The following is a 26,582-nucleotide window of genomic DNA, read 5'->3' as shown; positions in this document are numbered from 1 at the left end:
TAAATACTACGTTCAAAATGTTTTTAAGTAATTGCTTTTAATCAAAAATAAGCATATACCTGTCATCAAGCCTATGTTTTATACTGTTGTTGACATGATAACAGGCTAGACTCAATTTACCAATTTTATAACCACATTACATTACGGCTTGAAAAGAAGCAGGAAACTTCCGCCTTTTTAAACATCAATATATATATAAAAATATATCCTTGTGTTAAGAAACATGTAAAGTACCTTATGAATAGGAACCCCCTCGACAACACCATGAGGACACAGCACCTTCACAGTACTGTTAGTAGACGCTGCAACCCACGAGAACACTCCCTTCTCCGTCTCTACTTCCTCGGGCAGACAGTAGTGTAACTCCGGTATCTCCTCCTCCACTGAAACACAACAATGGGTCACGTGGTGTGACGTCATAACACGTGGTGTGACGTCATAACACGTGATGTGAATAACACGTATGTGAAGAAATTTTATATATCCTCTTATCTATGTATTGATATTTTAAACTGTTTTTGTGGTCGCTGAGTGCGGAGTAGTGTTTGCTGAGTGATCAGTGACGGTGAGTCTCTCCCTGGCTCCAGAGAGAGGAGAGTATGGGTTACAACTAGCAGGGAGAGCGGGGTGGTGCTAGGCGGGTTGCGGAGATATGGGTATATTGAGGGAGAAGTAGAGTGGGGGTAGTCGCCCGGATGGAACAAGTGGCAAGATAGCAGCCCTCTTCCAGCAGTTCGGAGACCACACACCCTTCAACAGTGTGGCTTAATTTTTAAATTACTAACTTTGTTCATCATCGTCCGTCGCAGGTCATTCGGACACTTTTATCATATCAAAATTTAGTTTTTGGGAAGTAATGTTGATTGTTGAAGCTGTTAAAATTGAGTGCTTGGAACGGAAAAAAAGACTTTACCGATGTCCGCCATGATTTATAAGAGAATAAGTTTAGGAGTAAGTAGAAGCTTTAACATTTAACTAAGTGCTGATCTCCTATAAGGTATCTCATTCAGTGCGACCTGTGCGAATCAACAATCCGCTGTGTCTCAGCCTCTCTTTACTTATCATCGAGTGAAACCATACATCTCCCACCACTCTTGTAAAACTTAGAAACTTTTACCCGCTATACACAAATACCACATTGACGTGACATTTATTATTAAATTAACCCCCGGTAATCCTTCAAAGGACAATCCAATCGGCAAATTATTATAGAATACTAATTTTTGGATTTTATAAGAGGAGAGGGTCGGGGTTACTTTGGCGCTGAAATATAGAAAAACATCAAAAATAATCTGACAGCCAACAAAGGATCAGCTCAGTTGAATGCTTTAATTAGTAAACTTAGTGGCCGATATTTGGCTTCCCGACCAAATCACAGTGGCTTATGTCAACTTATGGTCATGGTTGTAAACTTTGCTTTCTTACAATTTACTCAGTTTTTGTCAAGACATACACAATCCCTGCCACTAGAGCTAGAAGTCTGACAACTTGTCCGAGGGACTAGAAATGAATAATTTGTCCAAAGAACACCAACCATTCAATGACTTATTGTTTCTCCGCCCCCGATTAAACTATATTTCAAAACTTATTGCCTGTTAATGAAGTTTACAGACGCCCATTGGTTGCAAAAATAATAATTTCAAGGGATCATAAAGTTAAACAGTAAGTGTATTTGAGCAAGGAAACTCTTTTAGTTCTTTTGAGTCCCATATATCATCTTTAAAATACATTCTCAACTTTAACCGAGATTTAAACTTACAGTAGTAGTGTCTGTTCAGGTACTGTCTGCCGTGACTTCTAGTTTTGCCGGCCACCACAACCACAAACAGCAAAATCAAAATCTTTAACATGTCCCAAAAACCCTTAATATAAATATAATCATTAAAATAAACGGCGATTAAAATAAAATAAAATAAAATAAATAAATAAAAATGAAGTAAAAGAGTTGCGCAGTGGTAACGTTTTGTTAGCGTGAAAGACAGGAGTGGAAGAGACAGCAGAGAAATAACGGAACGGAGTATAACCTCTCTAATAGGTGTCAAACAAGAAGCGGAGAAAATAAAACACTTCTGAGAAATAACGTATCTCGTAGAAGGAGGAGGGCTGTAGTGTAGGATGTAATCTCGCTGAGTAGTGTGACTCCAACATATATAGTCTGAGGAGTGTGGCAGCAATGCCGTGACCAGGCCGTTACAACAAGCCTGGATAATGTGCATATTCCAGCAAATAGACGCTAACTCATTATTTTCAGTACTGTCAAATACCGTGAGACAGCGAAACCGTGAGACAGCAGGAAGTTAGCGCAGTTTAGGACCTGGAACAGTTTAGGAAGTGAAAATGTTACGGAATAACACCCGGAACAGAGACGAACACCGTCCGACAATTGGCAATCAACTAGCGGTAATGAGTGCCACGGGCACGTGGGCACGGGCACGGTAATGAGGCACGTGGGCTTTAAATTAGGCAGGAGAGGGTACCTCTCGTAGGAGAGACGTTGACAAGTTTAATAATTGGTAGAAGCAGGCAGTACCCAACAAGCAAGCCCAGAGCGTGTCAATAGAATGCGATCACGTCAAGACTGTAGCTGTCAGTGTCACGTGGTATGAATACTGTGCTCTGATTGGTTGGTTTGTGTCACGTGGTGTGAAGCAGACAACTACAGATTCTGTTGACAACGAGTGAGGAGATATGAGGAGCAGATCCCTGAACAAGCTGGGTGCTTTATTCCCGACATTTCACCAGCCTGGACGGGAAAAGTGAAAACCTGTAAAACGACAGCTGAGACGGAAAACCACACATAAAGCGGGCAGTAGTCCTGTCAACAAGGTTGAAGATTACGGAATCCCGACATGACTGCGTGCACGCTCTCAAACCTCGGGGACATATCCCCATATCATTCAGACAACTCTGCCCAGTCCAGGAATTTGAGATCACGAGATAATTTGGGATGGGAGAATAGGTGTTGGATCTCTGATCGATACCATCTCAAATTAGAGGCAGACCAACATCACGCACGTGCAAGTGCGCGTTAAGCTCGATACTTGACCTGCAATCTATAACGTAAGCAAAGCCAGACCTACCCTGATTTCCCAAACACTTATATATTCTGCTCTGAATTCCGTCATTGAAGCAAGATTAGGAAGATCCTTTCCTATAGTTTATATTTATTTGATGACGGACAAGGAAGATGCAGTGGCGTAACAAAGGGCCCCACTGAACCCGCTGTGGAGGGGGGGGGGGGGGGGGGGGGGGGGTTGGGGCCATCTAAGGGGCGCGCAAACTCGTCGTTTGATTGTGGGACAATTTTGAAAAACTTAACTGAGGTACTAGCAAAACTGCGCGTTTTGCTATAGAAACACACTTTTTTAGAGATTTTACCGGCGTATCTTCTAAAATCACCTAATTTGTTCAATTTTAGGGAGGGGTGCCAACAGGGTGCCAACAGGCAACATTACGCCACTCAAGGGAGGATGTTCTTAAAAGACGAACAAGGAGTATGTTCATTAATTACGGATAATATTCTTTAATTTCGGATAAGGATAATGTTCTTTACGACCACGTACGAAGAGAATACCGAAGCAATTAAAACGGAGATGTATATATTTATATATTATAGTAGTGGAGACAGCAAATATGCGGAGACTTGAAGAAGGAACTGTAAGAAAAGCTAAGAACTTCAACAAAACAAGAAACAAGCCACTTTATATCGCCCTTCCTCAGACGCTTTGTAAGTGTAATTATTAGAACCTCTTATTGTATGTCAACGAATGCATAAAAATGCATAAAAATGCAGCTTAAGTAGAGTTAATAGCGGGTAATGAAGGGTGGATATTAGCGCGCTCTACTAACGAGGTCCTAGTTAAAAGGAATAAAAGGATCAAAGAGCCCTCCTCGTCATTAAGGAGATATCAGGAGAATTAAGGATATTAATTATTGAAATTACTGACAGGTCTGGCCGACCAGCTGCCTCTAACTAAAGTACAGTTCCACAACAGGAACCCTTCACAGGTGAAAGAAAGTGGGGTCAAATTAGCCAAGCGTTTCTTTTATAACTCACGGAAACAATATACTTGTCTAGGCTTCTAGTTCTATGCCGTCATGGTTAAAAGAGTTGCAACTTGCAAGAACAAATGGGGGAGGGGGGCAAACTCATCGATGCCCGGCGAAGCCCATGTCCATTTGACCAAAAGTTGTGGAATAAATGGGCAAAATCATTTTCACCATTATTCAAGATCGGTCAAGATCGAAAAATCTGATACCATACTCTATTTAGCTGAAATATAGCTGTACAATGTACATGCTAATTACTTTTGGCCTTTTACTAAGATTACTGATTATAATTAAGTAGGGCAGCCCAATTATAGGAACTAGAGCAAGTAAGTAAGGTGTACCACAACTTGGCTAAACATACACACGGTACTTAAAGATAATATGCTGCTCTAAAAATAATACATCGTGACAAGAAGTTAATTGGACTGGCCTACTTAAGAGAGGCCCTTGTAATTTATAATTAGTATAAGTCATGTTAGTAAAGGGCCAATGAGTGCCGGAACGTCGATTATTTCATTTAGTTTTCACCGGTCATTTGCCTTGTTTCACTTGTCTGTCGAGAGCTCCCTACCGAACACTATTAAAATTAGAGGATAGTTCTTTTCATCACAGCTAAATTTGTAGCTGTTTTTAAGGTTTAAAAACAGCAATGCCCACCGATGCCCATGCCCATTTGTCCAAAAATTGAGAAATTAATGGGCATGGGGTTGCCCCCCCCCCCCACCCAAAAATTATCTTGAATAATTCATGAAAGCTGTGCAGATTATTTATAAAAACAATCATAAAAACCAAAATATTCGCTTCCTGCGCCACGGGGGCACCATAATGCTGCAATGTTAGGTCACAGTCTACAATAACATGGTTAAAACATGACGGTACAAAAACATGAACACCAACAGATGATAAGGGAATGAACTCATCGCCCATTTAAGGTCATTATTAACATTTAGGTGGTTCTGCAGATCTTACGCTACGGCTGAAAATTAACAAATTTGCACTTTTGTGGAAGAATAAAATTAGAGACTAACAGTTAGAGCCCTTATCGGAATAATTGTGGACCTTAATGTTTTAGAAAGGACTTAGCAGGCGGTACAAAGTGTCACAGATCACAGATTACTGCAAATTAATAGGGTCACCCTGGCAACAGTTATGAAGCACCCTGGTAACAGTTATGAAGCAATGTTCGTAATGAAGGTTTCCAGATTAGAACAAACTTCAAAATCACCGAACTATAAACTTTTAGGGCAGCAATAAGAAAACAACATGTGAGACGAGAACTACGAATACTATAAATATTTTAGTGGCATTGAGCGTGACTAACAGCTACTGTGAGTAACATATGTCAAAGAGTTCTACGCAAATCCGCGGGCAAGTGTGATAGGAAATAATAATGTGTTACCAGCATTTCAACATACTCGGATACAGGATCTGAATTCCTGGTTGTAGGAATACACACAAATGAATAACGTGACGAATGTTGAGAAACCTTTTGTTGGTGGACTGAAACGCCAAATTTAAACTAAATAGCAGGATTACACTCCGAGCCGGAGCTGTATTTAGGTTTGAGAATGTACAGTAGCCCATAACATTGAAACCTAAGGAATTTGCAGGATGAGAATAACTGTACCTGACAGATTTACAGTTAGACAATGTTGAGAACGTGCAAGGACGGCGGGTAGTCATAGCAACGGCGGTGTAGTTGACGACAGAACAGAGTTCGGGAACAGGGGGAGTAAAAACACGGCTAAATGTTTCACACTGCAGAGATTACATGACTAACTTTTTCACACTGTGAGGATACAAACTGCAAGTAGTCGAGTTTAACTAAACTTTCACACCTTCCTTGTTATTCGGGGGATTCAAAAGCCTCGCTTTCACATTTACCGTCTAGAAAATTATAAAACTTTGTTTTGTACTGGAACGATCGAGATGATTCTTAAATCTTGATGATAAGTACTCAACTAGCCCCAGTCTACTTGCGATTAAAATTTAATAATAACAACTTGACAATGCATTCGATGGACAATATATAAACCACTTTTACACTGCTCTTTCATGCGTAGATACAAGATACAACTGGTACAATAAAATAACAATAAGCTGAGACTGAAGAAGATGGTACCCAGCCTATGTTAGTCCCACATAATGTTACAGTCAATTACAGAGACTCTACCATTATACGGCTTTTGTTAACCAGTCTCTCCCGGGTAAACGTAATATCGTACATTTTATGGCTTTTTAACGAGGAAAGAGGAAAAGAGACAAGACTCAATCAGACTAATTGCAGAGCAAGTGAGGAACGTAACGCATGAGCAGCAAACCATCAAAATAACAGACTAAAATTAATTAGTGTTACTATATGAGAAGTGCACGTTGTCGTGCTGAATATCTATCTAGTCACTAGATTCTTGTGCTGCTTGGTGGACTAGCACAAGTTCAAAACATTGCCTCGCCCACCACGACAATACACGACAACATCACGACAATTGCCACTCAGTTCCTCACGCCTCATCTAGCACTAGTTTCAAAACAATTTCTACTAAGTTCCTCACGCTGTTTCGTTGGGAGGAACTAACATACTCTATTTAGCTGCAATATAGCTGTACTTGCTTCTCAAGGAACTGTGGCGAGACTGCTGGTTGGACTGTTTTTATCAGAAATTGCAATAAAACTACACAATAAAAAATAGCAAAACTCGAGCCATCGTTCAAAGTCGGGGTAGTTTTAAAACTAAAATGAGTTAAGAAAATCTTTTAAAAATCAGAACAGTTTCTGGGATAAAAATAAAATCAGTATTGTCAGCAAAAATATAGTTATAAAATGAGAGAAACATGAAAAAAAATATCAATAAAGCAGGAGATCCTAATTCCTAATGGTATGAAATTGTCAACCCTGACGGACACTAACATTAAAATATATAAGAATCATAACAAAATGTAAAGTATATACTAACGATAACGTGAATCATAGAATTAGTGAGACCCCGCGAGATAGGGATATAATTATATACTCCAGTATTTACATCACCCACACTTCTACGGAACATCAAATACGGGACTGAAATTTTATAAGATTTCGTTCACTTCGCGAGGTTTCTCATTTTTCTCACCGTGAAAACAGCAAAAGTGAAGCTTATTATAGTGGACAAAAGTTTGCGGTTTACACGCCTCGACCCTATATTATTATTATTCTCATAATAATTTTTGTTAAAACTTCAACCTGGTGGATCTTTAACGAAGTTTCATTTACCTTAAATTAGATTTATTTACATGAAGTTGTCTCAATATGTTGATTGTTATCAGGCTTGGCCCTCACGTGAAAACTGAAAGCTGTCATAGAATACCGATCCCCACAATAATGAACTCAATAAAATTAAACATTCCCCACCACATGAATATCACCAACGCCCAACACCTCCCAGTACTCACCATCTGAAAACTGGCAAAGGAAGGGTAACATCTCTGTAACACTCTTGGTCTCCAGGTCCCCGTCCCCGTTGACGGTGAGGTTACCGTCAGGCCCCTCGGAGGGTATGTAGGTAAGGTTCATTAGGGGCGTGGTCGTGCCGGAGTAAAGCGTGTTGTTCTGACGGTACATGTTGATCCAACCACTGAAACAAACATATTCTTAATGGGGGGATCATGAGAATAAGGGACAATGCAAGATTTAAAAAAATTGTTTTGTAACAACGAAGATAAAGTTAATATTTCTAAGGACATGTGCGGCGCGGGTCAGCGCTACTGCTACTCAGTGGCGTAACGTTGCTTATTGGCCCCCTCCCCCGCTGAAAAAGCGCCCCCTCCCCTATTGGCGCCCCTCCCTAAAATTGAACAAATTAGATGATTTTAGAGGATACACCGGTAAAATCTCTAAAAATGTGTGTTTCTATAGAGCAAAACACGTGGTTTTTCTAGTACATAGTACCGTAGTTAAGTTTTTCGAAATTGTCCCACATTCAAAGGACGATTTGGCGCCCCCCCCCCCCCCCCTCTGCACAGCGGGGTCAGCACTCAGCGGGGCCCTTCGTTACGCCACTGCTGCTACTGATCCGAAATTGCCGCTAGCTACCGCCGATATGTGTAGTAACGAACCCGTTGCCGTGGAAACCCCTAATTAAGTAAGAACTCACGGGTGTCCCTGAAGGAGTTGCAGCACCAGAGTGAACTCGTAGTCGTCGCGCGGCGCGCCCAGCTCACCCCCACGTGCACTGCAGTAGTTGTGGGCCCATCTCAATCCTGACGGTCCAATACCAACCTTGAATCTGCTGTAACCTGGGCAAAGAGTATGTTAATATTGAGAGGCAGTAAATTCTACCGTATTGTTAGGATCATGCCTTATTTTGCAACATAACATCAGTCAATGCTTGTATTCGATGATAAATAATACAGTAAAAAGCTGCATCCCAAATTAACTCCTAAAATGATCTAATAAACACATTTTCAAGAATTTGTTGCAAAAATTGACGCCTTGACGACATTAAATCGTATAGTTGACATCGTAATCCTAAGATTCCTTATAATTATTCTTACTGTTGGAGCAACTATTCACAGTGACTCATCATACTTGTTCCAGTATTCATTTGTCATGTTGTCATGACTACTGACAATAACAATTGAGGTCAGTCTCAAGGACTGGTAATGATAGGAAATGTGCTGAAAATTTGGAGAGGTTTACGGCATAAAGACGCGCACCTAAGTTTAACTTTGCATGTTACACGAGATTTTCTTTGGGTTCTACAAAAAGAAGTAATTATGCTGAAATTGTCAGAATAAGAGCTGATCTGAAGAATAATTGTCAATAACGAGATAATAATAAAGAGATTGTCACTTATTCCGCGCGACATTCAGAATCAGTCTAACGAATATGTTTATCGCAAAGAAATGAGCAGTGACCCCGGTGGGGTCACCCCGCTCTTGCTCGCTGGCTTCTATATTTTAAACTATTCATGTGAAGTTAGTGTTAATTCCCAGTTCTGACGCGGTGACTGTCCTCAAACGTTTTCACACCTTAACCGTTAAGTTATGGTTTCTACCAGTCAATGAATTTTCCGCAGCAGCTTCAGTGCAAATTAACTAGTGATTTCAGCACAACTTACTAGTCACCCTGAAACCTGAAGTCCACAAGTGGTCCGCTAATTATAACCCAGCTATTTTGATAACCAGCCAGCTTAAATCTCTACACTTTCAAGAATCAGGCTGAGAGTTAGGACCGTTTAAAAGTTCAAAGTTTAAATATGAAATACTTGGTAGTGGTAAAGTTAAACGATCGGACATTGGAGCATCTGAGGATTGTAGAACATGAAGTTGGTTAGATAAATCATGATAAAATTAATCGAATTCAAGACGATCATGGTTTATTTTGATAATTTAACTCGTATTATCTAGTGAAATTGGATGAAATGCCTGCTCCAGCGCTGAACACAGCCCTTATCAACATTTTAATGAAATGCCATTTGAGCGGGGAGGGAGTGCTACAGACGCATTATACAGATGGAGTTGTACTTGTTATTTGGCGATTTGAGAGTCATGTTTTTCAGATTCCGATTTTACCGAAGAACCCAAAAAGTTATTACAATTACTGCCAATAAGTTATTTTGATGCTTTCAATATGCAGTCTCTAACTAGAGAGAGTGAATACTGCAAAAAGAAACAAGCAAATTTAACTGCAATCATTTACTTTTATCACCAAACCTTTGGTGGAGAATTGATTGTTAGCTGGTCGGCTAAATCATCAACTATTAAACTGTAAGTAACTGTAAGTAACTGTAAGTAACTGTAAGTAACTGTAAGTAACTGTAAGTAACTGTAAGTAACTGTAAGTAACTGTAAGTAACTGTAAGTAACTGTAAGTAACTGTAAGTAACTGTAAGTAACTGTAAGTAACTGTAAGTAACTGTAAGTAACTGTAAGTAACTGTAAGTAACTGTAAGTAACTGTAAGTAACTGTAAGTAACTGTAAGTAACTGTAAGTAACTGTAAGTAACTGTAAGTAACTGTAAGTAACTGTAAGTAACTGTAAGTAACTGTAAGTAACTGTAATAACTGTAAGTAACTGTAAGTAACTGTAAGTAACTGTAAGTAACTGTAAGTAACTGTAAGTAACTGTAAGTAACTGTAAGTAACTGTAAGTAACTGTAAGTAACTGTAAGTAACTGTAAGTAACTGTAAGTAACACCCAACAAACAACGCTATAAGAGATGCGCACCTGATTTACAACAGGAGTCATTAAGGAGCGGGTTCTGCCAGCAGTGCTCTGTTAAGATCATCCTATCCCACGGTAGCGGGCATCTCTCGACCGTACCGTTGTGGAAGGTGTCGTGCAGAAAGTCGGGGGAGGCGCGGGAGTGGATTACCAAGCACAGAATACTCAAACCAAAAACCATGAAAACGTTGAGAAACATCCACCAGCGCGGGCGAGGTGAAGAGATGTTCCAAAGAGTTGCGGCAAACACTTGGAATTTGAGAGTTTAAACAACAAACACGAGCACAGGTAACCCTATCTATCAAAAGTACAATGATTTGACGGACCCCTGCGCTGTATGACCGTATCTTGACCGTCCTTCAAATTCGTACAAATTCGACGTCCTAACCCGGGTGTCCAGGCGGGTCTTCGTACGGACAGTCGTACGGACAGTCAGTCGGAGAAGTTAGAGCAAACTACTAAATCCTGGTTCACCTACGTGTCAGCTGGTTCTGATAAACACCTGTAACAAACACACTTCCTGTAACAAACACACTGATTCTTATCAGCTCCTAGTTACTTTTTAACACTGCTTAATAATGTGTCACATGATATGGTGTGTCATGTGATATTGATATACCCGGTCATGCTTTACGCAGAACTGCAGCATCTTCTTTAATTTGCTGGGTGCTTTCAAAGCAGTTCAATCATAATATCATCATTGTTAGTGACAGAGTGACGTAACTTGTAAGTGGTGATGATTTGGAATTGTCGGCACTTTGCAACATTTTAATTAACTAATGATCGTACTAGTGATAGGATTTGTATGCAATTACATATTTTAATTCAAGGCCACGGACATGCTAAATCATTAGAAAGTTTAAATCATCAATATTCATAATAAAAGGCCGATAAGCTCGAAATTATCATAATAAGCAAAAGCTAACTCCGGTGAAGTGAATTTGAACGGTTTCAGTAAAAAAGAGCATCAGATACTGTGATCAGCAAAAAAATAGGGGAAATTGCACTTTTTGCGTAGCGTAAGGGCTAGATAAAAGTTACACAGCTACAGCTGGACTACGAGGGGACAGCAGGAAACCTAGCTTGACCGGAAACTAACTCAGTCCGCTTACGCTACTCAAATCAAATACTATTACTATATTGAAATAGTTTGTAATCATCGTAATAATTACGGCTCTGAGTTTACAGGAACCACAGTAAATGAAGAAGATAGATCACGAGGTGAGTCAGAGTTAAGGATCTTCAATACCCTCAACACCTTCACTTCCACTGAGCAGTCCTCCCTGAATACACGCTGAAACCATCTTCCAGATATTTGAACTCCTGGAGAAGGTCTACAAGTGCTAAACATTCCTCCCTCCTAGGGGCATACCAGCTTAGGCAATATGTCAGCTACATGTCCTCACTACCCTCCCAGCTAAACATGTGAATATTACTACATACTTCATACTACATACCATCTACAATACTACATACCAACTACATCAAAAAGGGTTGGGTCTTTTAAAAATGTATCGATTGGCACTAGATCCCCCTGTGCCTCTGAATCTGATTTAGCTAGATGACCGAGGTCAAAAAACATTCAATTCGGAACACTAATTGTTCCACAATCAAGAAATATGTGCCAGTAGTTTTTAAACAGGGAGTTTTTAAACTTTGCTTCTTACTTTTTAACTGTTGAAAATTTCGTTACGCGCACTCATGGCTATTGGTTAACCTCATATCTCCTCTTTGGAGAAAAATAATCGCTACATATTTCTATTAGACAAGACCTTGACGAAAACTGTTGCCAAGTTACAAGATCTTATGTCGTAAACTGTAAAATAAGATAGATTTAAAACAAAATTCCATTTGAAATTGAAGTTTTAATTTATAATAAAATTAAACCTCAAAATTTGACACGCGATATCTCCAAATCGGAAAATTTTTTTCGGTGACGACAAAAGCGTTTGAAAATTTAATCCGAGCTCTACATAATAATAGAAAATCTCAAAATTGACCCCTTCTCCCTCCCCCTGCAGCTTCAACAGTTGTGATGCTCAACAAACAAGTTAGTCTCATTATGTTAATTGAAGCCCTTGATTGGTATTTAATTAACTGACCTAGATAAGACAATCTATTTCATACGTTGAGGTGGCCTCTAAAAATAACTCAAATTATCAAAGAAGAACCCCCAAAATTGCGCAGGTACTCCCTATAAAAGCAGTCTCCATATAGAAGTTGCTGTGAACTCCTGGCAGTGGCTTTGGCACTTGCCACCCGGATCATGCTGAGTACCAAGTTAAGTAGTGTTACTCCTAATAATCAACTCTTAACTACCTGCCCTTATAAGCACATTAAGGAATCCCTTGTATGGTTTCCCAGCTTCTCCCACCTCAGAAACCCTTCCCACCAGATGGAAGCAGCACGTGCTGTCTCTACATTATGAGCTTTATTTGGTATCTACAGTCCTAAACCTCCACACTCAGTAGTTAATACCATGAAGAGTAGAGATAGTTGCCATGTTGAATCACCATGGTGATGTCATGGAAACATGTCCACTATCCAGTGACGAGGTTATTACAAGAGTCCGAATCATACGTCGCAGTTGATTGGAGCTACGCAGTCACCTTGTCAACACTCATTACGATTCCAACATCACGTGAAATGACGGGAGAAAATTCTGGAAAAGTGAATTTTACAGAAAACTACCGTTTACTTATCAAATAGCAGCCATATTATGCTTATGCGGCTAGAACCTTGATGCTATAATAAATACAAGAGTCGTTTGAAGTTATCCAGTTAGTAACAAGCTGACTCATGACACGGATAATCGCTGATCTGTTGAACCGTGAACCTGTCATTGCAACTGCGCTAGAGTACTATATTTAGACATTTAACATCCCCTGGGACCACAACTGCACAGTAGTCAGAGAATTACTCGCACCATAAACCAACTAGTACCTGTTTCACAAGCGGCAACCTAAAGCTGTGCCTAGATCCTGATGAAGTTGCTAAATCAGTATATCAGTATCTCTGTGTTATGCTGGAAGACTTTAACTAAAACTTGTATGTTATCTGAATCTCACCTTGAAGGCAGCATAAGCAGTTAGTACAGTCCCTAGCTACCCCAGTAGTTAGGTGAGTTACAGAGTTATAACCTGCAGTTACTTCCAGACATTGAGATGTGCTGTAACTAAGACAAGGGCCGAGGTATCTTTTGGTTGAGATTTCAAACATTTTTATTTACATTTCAATCAAAATTATCGGCACGCTAGTTTAAAAATAATCATCGTGGCCTTCAGGGTCCACCTCGTGAGACCCTACGGTGTAAGATTTTTCGGCGCAATAAAATTAGGGTTAAGGTCAAGTTTAGAACAAATTCTAACGCCGTAGAGTCCGGATCCGACAGTAAGACCTAACTCTTGAAAGCTTTTATTCTACCATCAAAGAGTATAGTTCTCGTGATAGGGTTTTCATCAAACAGATCCATTACGTGAAATATTCTCCGAAGAATATCAACACGATATATAGCTACATCAGGAGCTTACTGGTACAACATTCGGGAGCTCCATGTTTGGGAGGACTCCTCCCTGCCACAAGATATAACCAACACACTAATAACAGTGCCAAATATCAAACTCATTTATAGACAAAATTGTACGGAATTTTATTGTTTATATGACGGCCCGAACATCGGAATTCCACGGGTTTTAGGACTTTCACTTTCAGGATACGTTTTATACATTATGGGTGACTATTTGATCTGAACTTGGCAAGTATTCTTGTTGCTTGGAAAAATGCAAGCTACAGGCGAGAATTATTAGTTCGTTGAAATAGTCAATGATCATAATTTGTGTTAGGTCAAACCACTGATTTTATAGTTCTAAAATTAGCTGAGAGGCTGGGTTACAAGAGCCAGGTTGGAACATAATGAAACTAACATTTCAAGTTCACACCTATTATTTATAATGAATTATAAATTTAAACTCTACGATATTTTCAATTTCACAAGCCACATTAACAGACACATGAACAATACCTGAAATGTTCACGGTAACAGCTGGTAACACTAATAGTACCTGGAGGGTCGCAACAGTCCTGTTTGCCGTGCTGCTGAAGACACCATTCAGCAGGGTGGTTCATCCGGGGAAAGTAGCACTGCCTCACAAACCTCCAACAGCTCCATACAACCACCTGGCAGCAAGCCAGCACCACCAGCCTTACGTAGTTCCGCATTACTGTCAGAACCACGGAACATACATTATAGGACGCAGCAAGCAACTCATCACTATGAAACAGAATTGATAAAGAGAACGGTATGTGACAGTAGTAATATCAGACTGATAGACTGAGTTTCAAGTGTAGCTCTGAAGACTAAACCAGGACCGTGGTGATGACAATTCCTGCTTTGTGAAGTCAGTGTTGGTGCCGGTTCTTATTGGTGGAGGAAGTGTGATTATTGGTACAAAGGAGATGTGTGTTCAGGCTTAAGATTACACAGGTACGTGCTTTAGAAATGACAAAGAGAGAGAGAGAAACTCGGTTCCTTCCTGCAGCTTTCAGAGGAGTTTGAGAAGAGTACAGTAAGCCACACATATTTAGCATGCAGTATCCCACACATAGTTTTAAGATCTAGAATTATGCGCAGGGTGTCTAGCACGCACTAACACTGTCAACTATTACAAAAATGTGCTTTTGGGATGAGCCCGACTGTTCTGTCATCAAACCGAGAGAAATTAAAATTTAGAACGAAGTAAAACCAGCGGACCTGCTACGGTAACACTAATCATTATGCCAGACAACCTCCAGCTGAGACCAAGAAGAGTTTCAAGAGATGACAAATTGAAAGGAGGGAGAATGGTCAGTACACTTGGGCGGAAAACAGACGTAATAATCCATTACTTAAACTAGAATATAAATCAATCAACATCAGCTAATGTCATCTCAGATAATCTAGCTAATGTCCAGTTGGACAAATAATTGTGAGAAATATATCCTGATTCGGCCATTAATCACTGATTTGGCGGTGAGCAAATCAGTCAGTATCCTCCAAGCTAGTCAACTTTGCATTATGGAATACCTGCAACAAATGAACTACTTGCATTACAAGGTAGGTAGGTACAAGCGTGCAGTGTTCTCTTACTGCTAGTGTTCTCTTACTGTTAGTCAAGTAACTTCAAGACCGATTAATTTGAATTCGAAGCTCGAACTAATGCCTTCTGTTAATCATGTTTACAGCCACTACACTTCCTGTACACATTTCACAGAAACACTCAACTCAGGATAATATTGGTACTTCACAATTCACATGATGAGCAGAGAAGGATGTTCTGTCCGAATAAGGGTCGTTAAAATGACAAAAAGTTTCATCAGCTGTTATTTACAGAACCTGCCACTTTCTCTCTAGATCTAGTCTCGTAGTATGTGATCCTAGTCCGTAGCTCAATGATACATATCTTCTAGGAAGAGGATCTGGACTGGATGAGGTTATCAGCGAGATGGAGATCTCTGGATCAGGATACGTTGAAACTACAAACAACGAAGAACTACACAATGTGTGATTTGTTTCCAATTTCTGGTATAAAGCTACTAGTGCAACCAAACAGTCATTTAAAGCAAATAGATCTCAGCCGACGATTGAGACCAGACTACAACCCCAAAACAAACAAAGTATCAAGATGGCCGGGAGTTATCAAGAGACGTTCAGCAACAGAACATCTGTCTGATGTACACTAACAAGCGAATAGAGGTGCTAGTCACGTCAATATAAGAAACTGCACTCTTTTCCCTGGCAAACCAATGACAACCACTAATTTGTAACAGAATAGCACACTTCAGGCCTTGTCAGGCAGCGTCCACATCATTAAGGGAATTGAAAGAGAAATCTACATAAGCGTAAGCAGTAGAATACTAATCACGAAACTAGGCGGTTATACTCTGTCAACTCCCTAATTCTACAGGAGGACTACAGTCGCCACTCTGCGGCAACAGAGCGATCTGACGGGAAACGTCCGGGAAACGTCCGGGAAACGTCCGGGTAGTAAGTTGGGCAGCATAACGATCCGTTACTGATCTGCTGGAGATTGGGGAGCGTATCACGACCTGGAGCTAATTAGTTACAACAAAGAGCACGGTACCAGCGAGTATAAATAGCTTTATACTTAGGATAGCAAATATAGAATATGGATGTAATTGTAGCTCTAGACTTAGGATAGCAGATATAGATGTGTCTCTATACTTAAGATAGCAGATATAGAATATAGATGTGTCTCTAGACTTAAGATAGCAGATATAGATGTATCTCTAGACTTAAGATAGCAAAATATATAGATGTGGCTCTAGACTTAGGATAGCAAATATAGATGTAGATCTACACTTAGGATAGCAAAATATATAGATGTGGCTCTAGACTTAGGATAGCAAATATAGATGTAGATCTACACTTAGGATAGCAAATATAGATGTAGCTCTATACTTAGTATAGCAAATATAGATGTAGCTCTATACTTAGAATAGCAAATGAGGGACCACATGCAAAACTGGTATATCTGTTTTTGATAGTTTTGAGATAAATGCATTTTACTGATTTAAAGATTCTATATCATGTGTAAAAAACACTTCTAAAAAATGGTATATCTGTCTATATACCATTTTTAAAACTAGAATTGTACCAAAACTGGTATATCTCACGATATACCATTTTTTCTATACTATAAACAATAAAATAATTTAACTGAGAATGGTATATCTGAAGATATACCATTTGGGCTGGCTAAAGTCTATAAAATGTGTATAGATATACCGGTTTCATAGAAGATAAGTTTCTTGAAGGTGGTCTATCTGCAGATATACCATTTTGTTTTCATGATTGTTAAAAGCTAAAATGGTATATTGTAACATATACCAGTTTTGGAAAAATAAAATTTCACTTTTTTTCAAAAATTTCTTCAAAATTGTTCAAAAAAAGTTCCAAAGATGCACCTTTTCACCCTGAAGACTATGAGCTACCTGCGCAAAATTGGTATATGTTCAGATATACCAGTTTTGCATGTGGTCCCTCAAATATAGATGTAGCTCTATACTTAAGATAGAAGATATAGATGTAGCTCTATACTTAGAATAGCAAATAAAAAATATAGATGTGTCTCTAGACTTAGGATATCAAATATAGATGTAGCTCTAGACTTAGAATAGCATCTATATTATAGAATATAGATGTAGCTCTAGACTTAGAATAGCATCGATATAGATGTAGCTCTAGACTTAGAATAGCAAATAAAGAATATAGATGTAGCTCTAGACTTAGTATAGCAAATATAGATGTAGCTTTATACTCAGAATAGCAAATATAGATGTAGCTATATACTAAGGATAGCAGATATAGATGTAGCTCTATATACTATACTGAGCATAGTATATACGTATAGTTATACAGATGAAGGTCTCAATTGACTATAACAGATACAAACGAAGAAATATAGCACTCGACCGAGCAAAGCAGATCCAAATTTAGGTGTTGAACGAACATGTAACAGAAATAAATAAAGTTGAGAATCACGAAGCACCGATTCCATTGACTGAAGGCTGTCCTGAACTGACACCAATAATACCAAATAGGGCTCCTTTATCAACACAAAGATTATTTCAGGGTCCCCTAATGGACGTCTGACTTCTCATAGTTATAAAGTTATAAGGTTATAAGGCAGGTCCAGGTCCATCTCTCTCTCTGAGTTATATTAGTTCTCCAGGTAGTAAGTACCAGGTTCCCGGTTTAAGGTCGTTCTAGACGGGAATTGTTTGCTCGCCAGACGCAATAATTAATGAAAATTACTTATGAAACCCGCGTATTTACACTATACTGACTTTACAGGAGTGCAGTCTCAAATATAATATAACGTCTCCCACTCACCTTTTTCACAGCAGACCCCAGTCCTAGCTTTCTGCAAACACCAGAACCTCAAGCTGCCCCCATAATCATCCTTTATGGTACACTCCCTGACATAGTCCACATTAGTGAGCAGCAGCATGCCAGGAGGCTCAGGGTGGAAGGGAAGTAGCCCCTCTTAGCAGTCCTAACAGCTCGGGTAGTCCAGCCCCCAAATAGGGGGTCGGTAGTGGAGGGGGATGGTAGGATAAGTGCAAGTACCAAGGTTAGCATACTAGGTAAAGCAACAGTTACAAAGTGAAACAGCGGTTACAAAGTCTTGCAAAGTGAAACAGTGCCCAACAGTGACAGGTGCAAAGTGTAACACGTCAAGAAGTTATGTTTATAAGATATACACAAAAGTTCAAAGCGGGTGCTAACGAATTTGAAAGGTACACACACGTAAGGAAGGGTGTTGTTGATCACGACACAGAGATGTTATTTGAGAAGAGAGTGGTGGGGGGAGCTATGAATTACAGGAGGTGTGACGTAAGAGCGTGTGAAGCCCAGGAACATTGTGTGTGATCTGGCAGAGTCCTAACCTCAATCAGAACACACAGGTTAACAAACCACGTGCACAACTCAAAACATCTAAAGAATTTGAAGAAGTCTTACAAGGAGTTAGTTCTAACTAGCAGCACATATTGCTGAGTATTCTCGTAGAAATTAGTCGAAACGAACGTCGCCAGCACTACTGAAGGTGAGGCTTCCGATATCAGCTGATTTACGGGTTTCTAGTCTGGTGTATATCTGTATCCGTACAAGTCCGGAGCTCTGTGCCGCTCTCACAGTATTACATCTCCAGATATTCTGGTCACATTACAGTATAAAGTCACGGTCTGTGAGAGCGGTTCTCATGACGTAACCATGGTAACCATGTGGTGATGATGAGGAGAAATCAGGAGGACGTACTGCCAGTCAAACACCACTCACACTACCATCACACACACAGTCACACACACAGTCACACACACAGTCGCACACTGCGCACACGACCAAGCAGCGAGTGTGGCAGGCTATAACAAGGCCACAGCATCACTTCTCCGGTTTACTCGCTCAGTTTGGCTCTACCAGTCTCTCGTCTAGGTTAATGTATTGTTTATTACCATTATATTCTGCTCTGTAATGTATCCTAAGTATCTCCACTTGTTAGGAAGATCCGCCTTACTGCAATAGCTTGACGTATGATCTGGTCGAGGTCGCAACTCTGCCTTGTAGCCCGGCACTCCGCGATGATTTAATTGATTTCTGGCCAGATAAGTTCAGAGTCCGCGAATTTTGCCGTATAAATACTGGACTGTTACGCAATACACAGAATTAAACCACTTATATTTACCTCGCATGAATACAGAGTTGTCACCTAAGAGATTATTAAGTGTATTCAAAGTGACAAGATTTCCAAAATGAGTCAGTCAAGAGTGAAGAGTAAATCATGTAAGGCATGGTTCTGACCATAAGGGGAAGTAGTAAGAGTATTCTAATAATTAAAATAATTCAACCACTCTATCCAGTATCCCCGTGTATTTAAACTAACCGGCTCGTAATGGATTTAACCGGTTCTTCCCAGCAGCGCAAGATGACACGACCCACTCGGACTCTGACTCCTCTCTGGGGAGCAGTATTATCGTCCTGCCTTGTTTCACACCAGACGGGCAGCTGACAGATGAAGTGTCCCTGAACCCAGGATCTGACAGTGAACTCAGATCCAGCTCTCCCGGCAGCTCTGTAGTGGTTGTTGAAGAGTCTGACAGTGAAGTCAGAGTCAGGACCCTCAGTTCACCAGGCAGCTCCGTAGTAGTTGTTGGTGAGAGTTGTGATGAGAGTGTTGGAGAGGTGGAGACGAAGGTGAAGGAGGAGACAAAGGGAGTCCTCTGTGGTCCTGAGTATGAGGGTCTGTTTACTAACGGAACCAATCTTTGTGACTCTGAAGATGAAGGACTTTACACGGCGGCAACTGAACTTTGGCTTAGTTCCACAGATCAGTGTCCTATAAAGAGAAGAAGAGTTCACTCAGAACCAAGCCCGACTCTCCTGACGGCAGGACTCACCCACTCAGCTCTGTTTGATCAGCTTTCTGATTTAGTGGGAGTGCAGCAGACTTCTAACTGGGGTAGTGTCTCTCCCTCCGTCCCCACTCTCAGTGGGCCGAGTTGGGGCAGTGAGCAGGGGTCAGTGTCTGGAGCTCCCCCTCCCAGCACTGCTTCTGATGACGTCACTAATCAAGGTGACGTCACTTCACCTCCCAGAACCACCTACACTGATGAAGTGCTGAATGGGGTATTTCAAGGTATTCTGGAAAACATCAACGCTTACCATGAAGAGTATGAGATCTTGGCAGTTGCTATTAGAAGGCTTGTGGAGGACAACGAAAACATCAGGGTTTACTTACTAATTATTTAATTAATCTAATTATCCAATTATTAGCTGATTAGGTTTATGCTATAATTTCAGCAGACATTTTGTAATACAATCTACTGTATCTGATAGGCATATTTGGATATTCTGAATTATCATTGGTCTAAAGCTTGTGTACTGTCAGGGTAAAGTGTATCTGCTGGAGTGGGAGTGTGATAACCTCCGTCAGGAAGCTCTCTCCAACAGAATACTGATAATAAACGTTCCTACCAAGCTGTCCCCTGGGAAGCTGAGGGAACTGGTGATAAGAGTAGCTCATCGAGTGGGCGTGTTCCTAGAGTCGGAGGACATTAGGGACGTGTTCTATCTCTTCAGGTAGGTAGACTTGTATTATGCTGCCAGGAAAACTGTTGTAATAATTGTAATTATCGTAATTGAAACCATTATTACAATGATAATCCTCAGGAGACCGAGTCGTACGAGTCCAGTAATTGTGATATTTATGGAGCACGCTCTGGGAGCAAGGAGGCAGATCCTGGCTAGGAAGAACCGGCTCCAGAGCCTTCCTATGAGAACTCTGGAGGGGTTCGGCAGGTTTCTCTCTTTATTTTCTTTACTGGCTGTTAATACCCTGATGTTGGTTACCTGTCTTTGTTGGCCGCTGGTTTTTAACCACTCTCTGTGTACTAAGTTGACTATTATATCCCCTCTTTTCTTACCGCCCTCGTATCCTACTCTGTCAGCGTCCTACACTCTGCGTCCTACACCCCTACTTATTACTTATAGGTACTCCAACACCATCTGTGTAGACGAGCAGCTAATAGGGCGGCGAAATGAGCTGAAACAAGCTGCTAGAAGGGTAGTAAAGCAAGGCAGACTGCTGGACACGTGGGTCCTCAATGGTAACGTGTATGTCAGAGACAACCAGAGGAGGAAACACCTGCTGGAGTCGCAGAAGGCACTGGAGACTGTGCTTAGTGTGGACTGAGCATTTGTGACCCGGTATTATAGAACTGTTATAATACGGAGTTAAATTCCATTAAGCGATGAATAGTGACACTTGTACAGACAACCACTTTTATTAGCTTGTTGCTACGTATTGAGCGCGGACTTTTTGTGAGTTATAGGTATTGTAGTAGTGACTAGTGGTGTTGCTTTTCATTGCAGAAAATAAATTTTTTTCATTGCAGAAAATAAATTTTAAAAAGCTACTTTTTTACATTTGTTAATTTTAAGATCTGATCATGAGGAAATTATAAACGTTACTATATTTTATTTTGTTTTGTTAATTATAATTATATGTTGTTTCGGGAAAAAAATATTATGTTTAAGAATAAAAATTCGTTTTGCTTACCTTCCTGACAACTGTAATTAGTTTCGTGAAAACCTGGCCACTCGCAGATAGCAGAGGACAGGGACAGCAGAACGGCGAACAAGAGACAATAAATCATGTTAGAAATGAAGAGCATCTTGACACGTACACTGTTAGATCAACACTGAGTCGTTACTGTCCCGCACATGTGATCGTGTATAATATCACGTGGGGTACGGTCACCACAGTCACGAGGTTATAGTCACTTGGACAAGAATTTTAAATCCGAGTTGTTTCCGGATAGGAGCATTATACTGTTGAGCTGCATTTATGGTGATTTAATTCGGAAATTTAAGATTATCATGCATGCAGTAAGAGATGAAAATTCAAAACAAGAAAGTTTTGTTAAAATCTGAGATGATGATCAAGGAAATTTCCTCACGATGATAAAAGGCAACCTCAAACAATTACTGAAATTTGTAAAATATCCCTCACAGCTCTTCAAGTAGTTAAATAACAGTATCCATAATAAGCACTCTGTCTAAAAGTAAATCAGGAGTCAAAACAGGAGTTTGCACTGTGCTGTTACTCTTTAATCAGGAGGTTATAAACTATAAGCACTGTTAAACCATTGTCATGAACACTGAAGGTTTCTCTTCGATTTTCACACGGAAAGACACCATCTCCTGAGGATTGCTAAACCTACTCACTGCTCACTCTGCTGACGCGGATGAACCCCGATCAGCTTTACCGAGCTGTGTCAGTTCTGCAGTAAAGAACTTCACCGAGCTGTGGCAGTTCTGCAGTAAAGAACTTCACCGAGCTGTGTCAGTTCTGCAGTGAAGAACTTCACCGAGCTGTGTCAGTTCTGCAGTGAAGAATTTCACCGAGCTGTGGCAGTTCTGCAGTAAAGAACTTCACCGAGCTGTGGCAGTTCTGTAGTAAAGAACTTCACCGAGCTGTGTCAGTTCTGCAGTAAAGAACTTCACCGAGCTGTGTCAGTTCTGCAGTAAAGAACTTCACCGAGCTGTGTCAGTTCTGCAGTAAAGAACTTCACCGAGCTGTGTCAGTTCTGCAGTAAAGAACTTCACCGAGCTGTGTCAGTTCTGCAGTAAAGAACTTCACCGAGCTGTGTCAGTTCTGCAGTAAAGAACTTCACCGAGCTGTGGCAGTTCTGCAGTAAAGAACTTCACCGAGCTGTGGCAGTTCTGCAGTAAAGAACTTCACCGAGCTGTGTCAGTTCTGCAGTAAAGAACTTCGCCGAGCTGTGTCAGTTCTGCAGTAAAGAACTTCACCGAGCTGTGTCAGTTCTGCAGTAAAGAACTTCACCGAGCTGTGTCAGTTCTGCAGTAAAGAACTTCACCGAGCTGTGTCAGTTCTGCAGTAAAGAACTTCACCGAGCTGTGGCAGTTCTGCAGTAAAGAACTTCACCGAGCTGTGGCAGTTCTGCAGTAAAGAACTTCACCGAGCTGTGGCAGTTCTGCAGTAAAGAACTTCACCGAGCTGTGGCAGTTCTGCAGTAAAGAACTTCACCGAGCTGTGTCAGTTCTGCAGTAAAGAACTTCACCGAGCTGTGGCAGTTCTGCAGTAAAGAACTTCACCGAGCTGTGGCAGTTCTGCAGTAAAGAACTTCACCGAGCTGTGTCAGTTCTGCAGTAAAGAACTTCACCGAGCTGTGGCAGTTCTGCAGTAAAGAACTTCACCGAGCTGTGTCAGTTCTGCAATAAAGAACTTCACCGAGCTGTGTCAGTTCTGCAGTAAAGAACTTCACCGAGCTGTGTCAGTTCTGCAATAAAGAACTTCACCGAGCTGTGGCAGTTCTGCAGTAAAGAACTTCACCGAGCTGTGGCAGTTCTGCAGTAAAGAACTTCACCGAGCTGTGTCAGTTCTGCAGTAAAGAACTCCACCGAGCTGTGTCAGTTCTGCAGTAAAGAACTTCACCGAGCTGTGGCAGTTCTGCAGTAAAGAACTTCACCGAGCTGTGTCAGTTCTGCAGTAAAGAACTTCACCGTCTCACCCATCCTCTTACGTATGGTCTGAATATCACAACTTGTTCATGTCAACTAAACCACATAAGTAGTTTTACAGCTCACCATCATATAATCTCGCAACTGAACTCGTATTTGACATTGAGCAACAGAATCGGGTTATTGCTGTCACTTGTCAGCCTGATAAAGTTATACTTCATCAACATCTTATCAAAGCTGAGTGGCGATCTCTCAAAACTGTAATACTTCCCCAACACTACTGCTTGACTACCTGTTCTGAACTTCCCATCTCAACTATCAAACAGCCTTGCAGTTAATTTAATGTGGATAGCTCATAGTAACTAGTAAGCTGTACTACATTATAAAGGATTATATCGGGGCGGACTGAAACTCTGAAACCAGTTCTTGATCTCAGCAACTAGAGTGGTCTGAGCGTCTGATCTCTTGATAAAGTGTGATATGATAAATTTGCGACAGAGCAGTTGGCTTTATAGGGGAGTGGTCTATATTGCGAAGGAGCAGACTTTTGTCGACATCGTAGGTCCATCGGGCCACCTCATATATCCGAACCCGATTACTTATTCCCTACGATCTGTTGTAAACACCACCCTATATAAGAAAGTTGTTCGCTACTGTTTCATTTTTAGTCACTATCGCTATCGGTTTTACTGTTACTGTTAGTGATTGCGTTTTTCAAATATCCAAGATTGCTTTCCACCAGTACAATGATCTTCTGCGAGTGGTCGCGATTAGTTAGTTACTGTTAGTAAAGCGATTGCTTTGTAAATTGAAAACGGAGAGTATGACCCGAATAATCAAACCATTGGCAATCTATCTATTGTCTGCCCCAAACAAAATTAGAAATAGACTACAGAAAGTTAAATTTGCTTTTTTTCGCCGAGTTTTGCACAGTAATATATTTCCGTTATATTATCGCACATTTCCAGATGAAAACACAAAGATCTGTAGTGTTTTGATCGGTTACTGAGCTAGGATCCGGTATCGTTACTTCCGTTCATCTGCTAAGAGTTTGCAATAGCTGTCTGGATGCAGATAATATAAATTATGATCCTAGTAGGGCTTAGAAAGATATTTATTTTGCTTGTTTGTAAATATTTGAATATTTATTATATTTATAATATTTGAATATTTATAACAACTGTATCCCACTCGATTGATCAGGATTGCTCACTGTTGACTGATTACTGTTGACTGTAGTATTCTGGTATATATATGTGGATCAAGATAAACTGGCTTGACAGACGGGAACACTGTTCACTGTGAAATGTGAACTATTGTTGAACCTTTCCGGTGCCGGCATTACATTCAGAGCCGCGGATCTTTTGATTATTAGTTTGTTAAATACCATTAATAGGTAGAGTCGGGTATGAAAGGATGGAATGCCGTTATTTCCCTCCATCCCACTTGACGTCACTGTAATATTACGTAATGTAACGACGTAGCTCATCCTGATATCCTGATATTTAAATAAATAAACTTCCTGAATCAAGAACAAGCCTACCTTATTAACAAGATGTGATAGAGTAATGTTATTAAGGTGATGATAGGCAGCAAATGACCATGCGGCGAGAAGAGAGAGAGGAGATGATTATGACGCCATATTAATACAAGGTGTAGCACTTGCAACAAGGTGTTAACATTAATAGAGATGTTGGACTTTGGTAGTGGCTGAAAGGGTAGCCGTATCTTTTTAAGTAAAAATTATTGACCTTATTGGCGGATGCTGTAAGCTGATTGGTTATCAGATATCACGTGTGTGTCAGATATGTTTCCTTTACACTGCAATGTGTCCAGATCACTACGATCAACCTGGGAAAGGATTAAACGCCAGTATATTATATTATATTATATGATTTATAAGTTATTAGTATTACCCGTAGTTTCAGTGTATTGGTAGTTACGTTGGACGAATAACTGGTGATAAGAGAGCAGTTATACTCCCTTTCTATTAGTTGACACTCTCGTCATACTATAATGATAGATCTCCTTCTTATTGAGATCAGTTAGTTGTTTGTATCTTAAATTATGTTGCTCTAACTCTGAATATTGTGTATTTTATTTAGTTGCTACCGGGGAAACTTCTTAAATAAATCCTTATTTCACTTATTTGTCTGCTGCTTTAGCATCCATTTATTCTTGGAAATTCCGCTGTACGTATTCCGCTGTACGTATCTAAAAAGGGGCGACATCAAATTAATTAGTTTAACACGACCAAGATTCTAGTCTGATTTAAAACTAGACAATCTTGGAAATATGTATTCCTATTTTTTCAGGACAGAGTAAAAGTAAAGGGGGTTATTGTATGTCAAGTATTTTAACGTTCACTAACCGCTTTCTGACGATACTTTAAACACCATTAAGTATTTCTTTACAATACGCTCGTCTAGTTCATGTAAAATCCGGATTGAAATATTATTTATTAGTCGCATAGTTGAAATGTTTTCTTGGGTAAATTTCTATTGATCCCGCTCTTCTAGTTCTTGGACCTTGTTCAGGCAATAATCAAATAACAAATCTTCAATTAGTAACGTTCGTAGAACATCTACTTATACTATCTTTCTATTTGATACTCTTTCTTCACCTCCCCCTTCCATTTCTTCTCCCTCCCATTCCCCCTTCTCCTCCCCTCGCCCCCTTCTCCCCCCTTCCCTTTCTCCTCCCTCTCCCTCTCTTTCCCCCTACCCTCCCCCTTCTCCTCTCTCCCTCCCCCTTCTCCTCCCTCCCTAGTCTCTCTCCCCCTTCTCCTCCC

General features: G+C 40.4%; 2 protein-coding genes across 4 annotated transcripts in view; one reads left to right on the top strand and one right to left on the bottom strand.

Annotated features, from left to right (window-relative positions):
- LOC134815331 (uncharacterized) overlaps positions 1-26,582 on the bottom strand; it is a 68,495-nt gene that overhangs the window by 9,450 nt on the left and 32,463 nt on the right. For all 3 annotated transcript variants that reach the window (XM_063823848.1, XM_063823847.1, XM_063823850.1), the window contains exons 16-18: positions 8,180-8,321; positions 7,479-7,660; positions 235-383 (exon numbers count right to left, since the gene is read on the bottom strand). In XM_063823848.1, the coding sequence (XP_063679918.1) occupies positions 235-383; positions 7,479-7,660; positions 8,180-8,321 (473 nt within the window). The remainder of the gene's footprint in view (positions 1-234; positions 384-7,478; positions 7,661-8,179; positions 8,322-26,582) is intronic.
- On the top strand, positions 15,305-21,685 carry LOC134814681 (uncharacterized). The gene is made up of 6 exons (XM_063822849.1): positions 15,305-15,343; positions 15,697-15,811; positions 19,728-20,536; positions 20,697-20,887; positions 20,978-21,106; positions 21,299-21,685. The coding sequence occupies exons 1-6, from the start codon at positions 15,305-15,307 to the stop codon at positions 21,498-21,500; spliced, it is 1,485 nt and encodes a 494-aa protein (XP_063678919.1). The 3' UTR covers positions 21,501-21,685.

This window comes from Bolinopsis microptera, chromosome 5 (genome assembly GCF_026151205.1).
Source record: "Bolinopsis microptera isolate Bmic1 chromosome 5, MBARI_Bmic_1.0, whole genome shotgun sequence".
In the NCBI taxonomy this organism is placed as follows: domain Eukaryota; kingdom Metazoa; phylum Ctenophora; class Tentaculata; order Lobata; family Bolinopsidae; genus Bolinopsis; species Bolinopsis microptera.
Note: the sequence above shows the minus strand (reverse complement) of the source record. Positions and strands in the feature narration are given on the sequence as shown.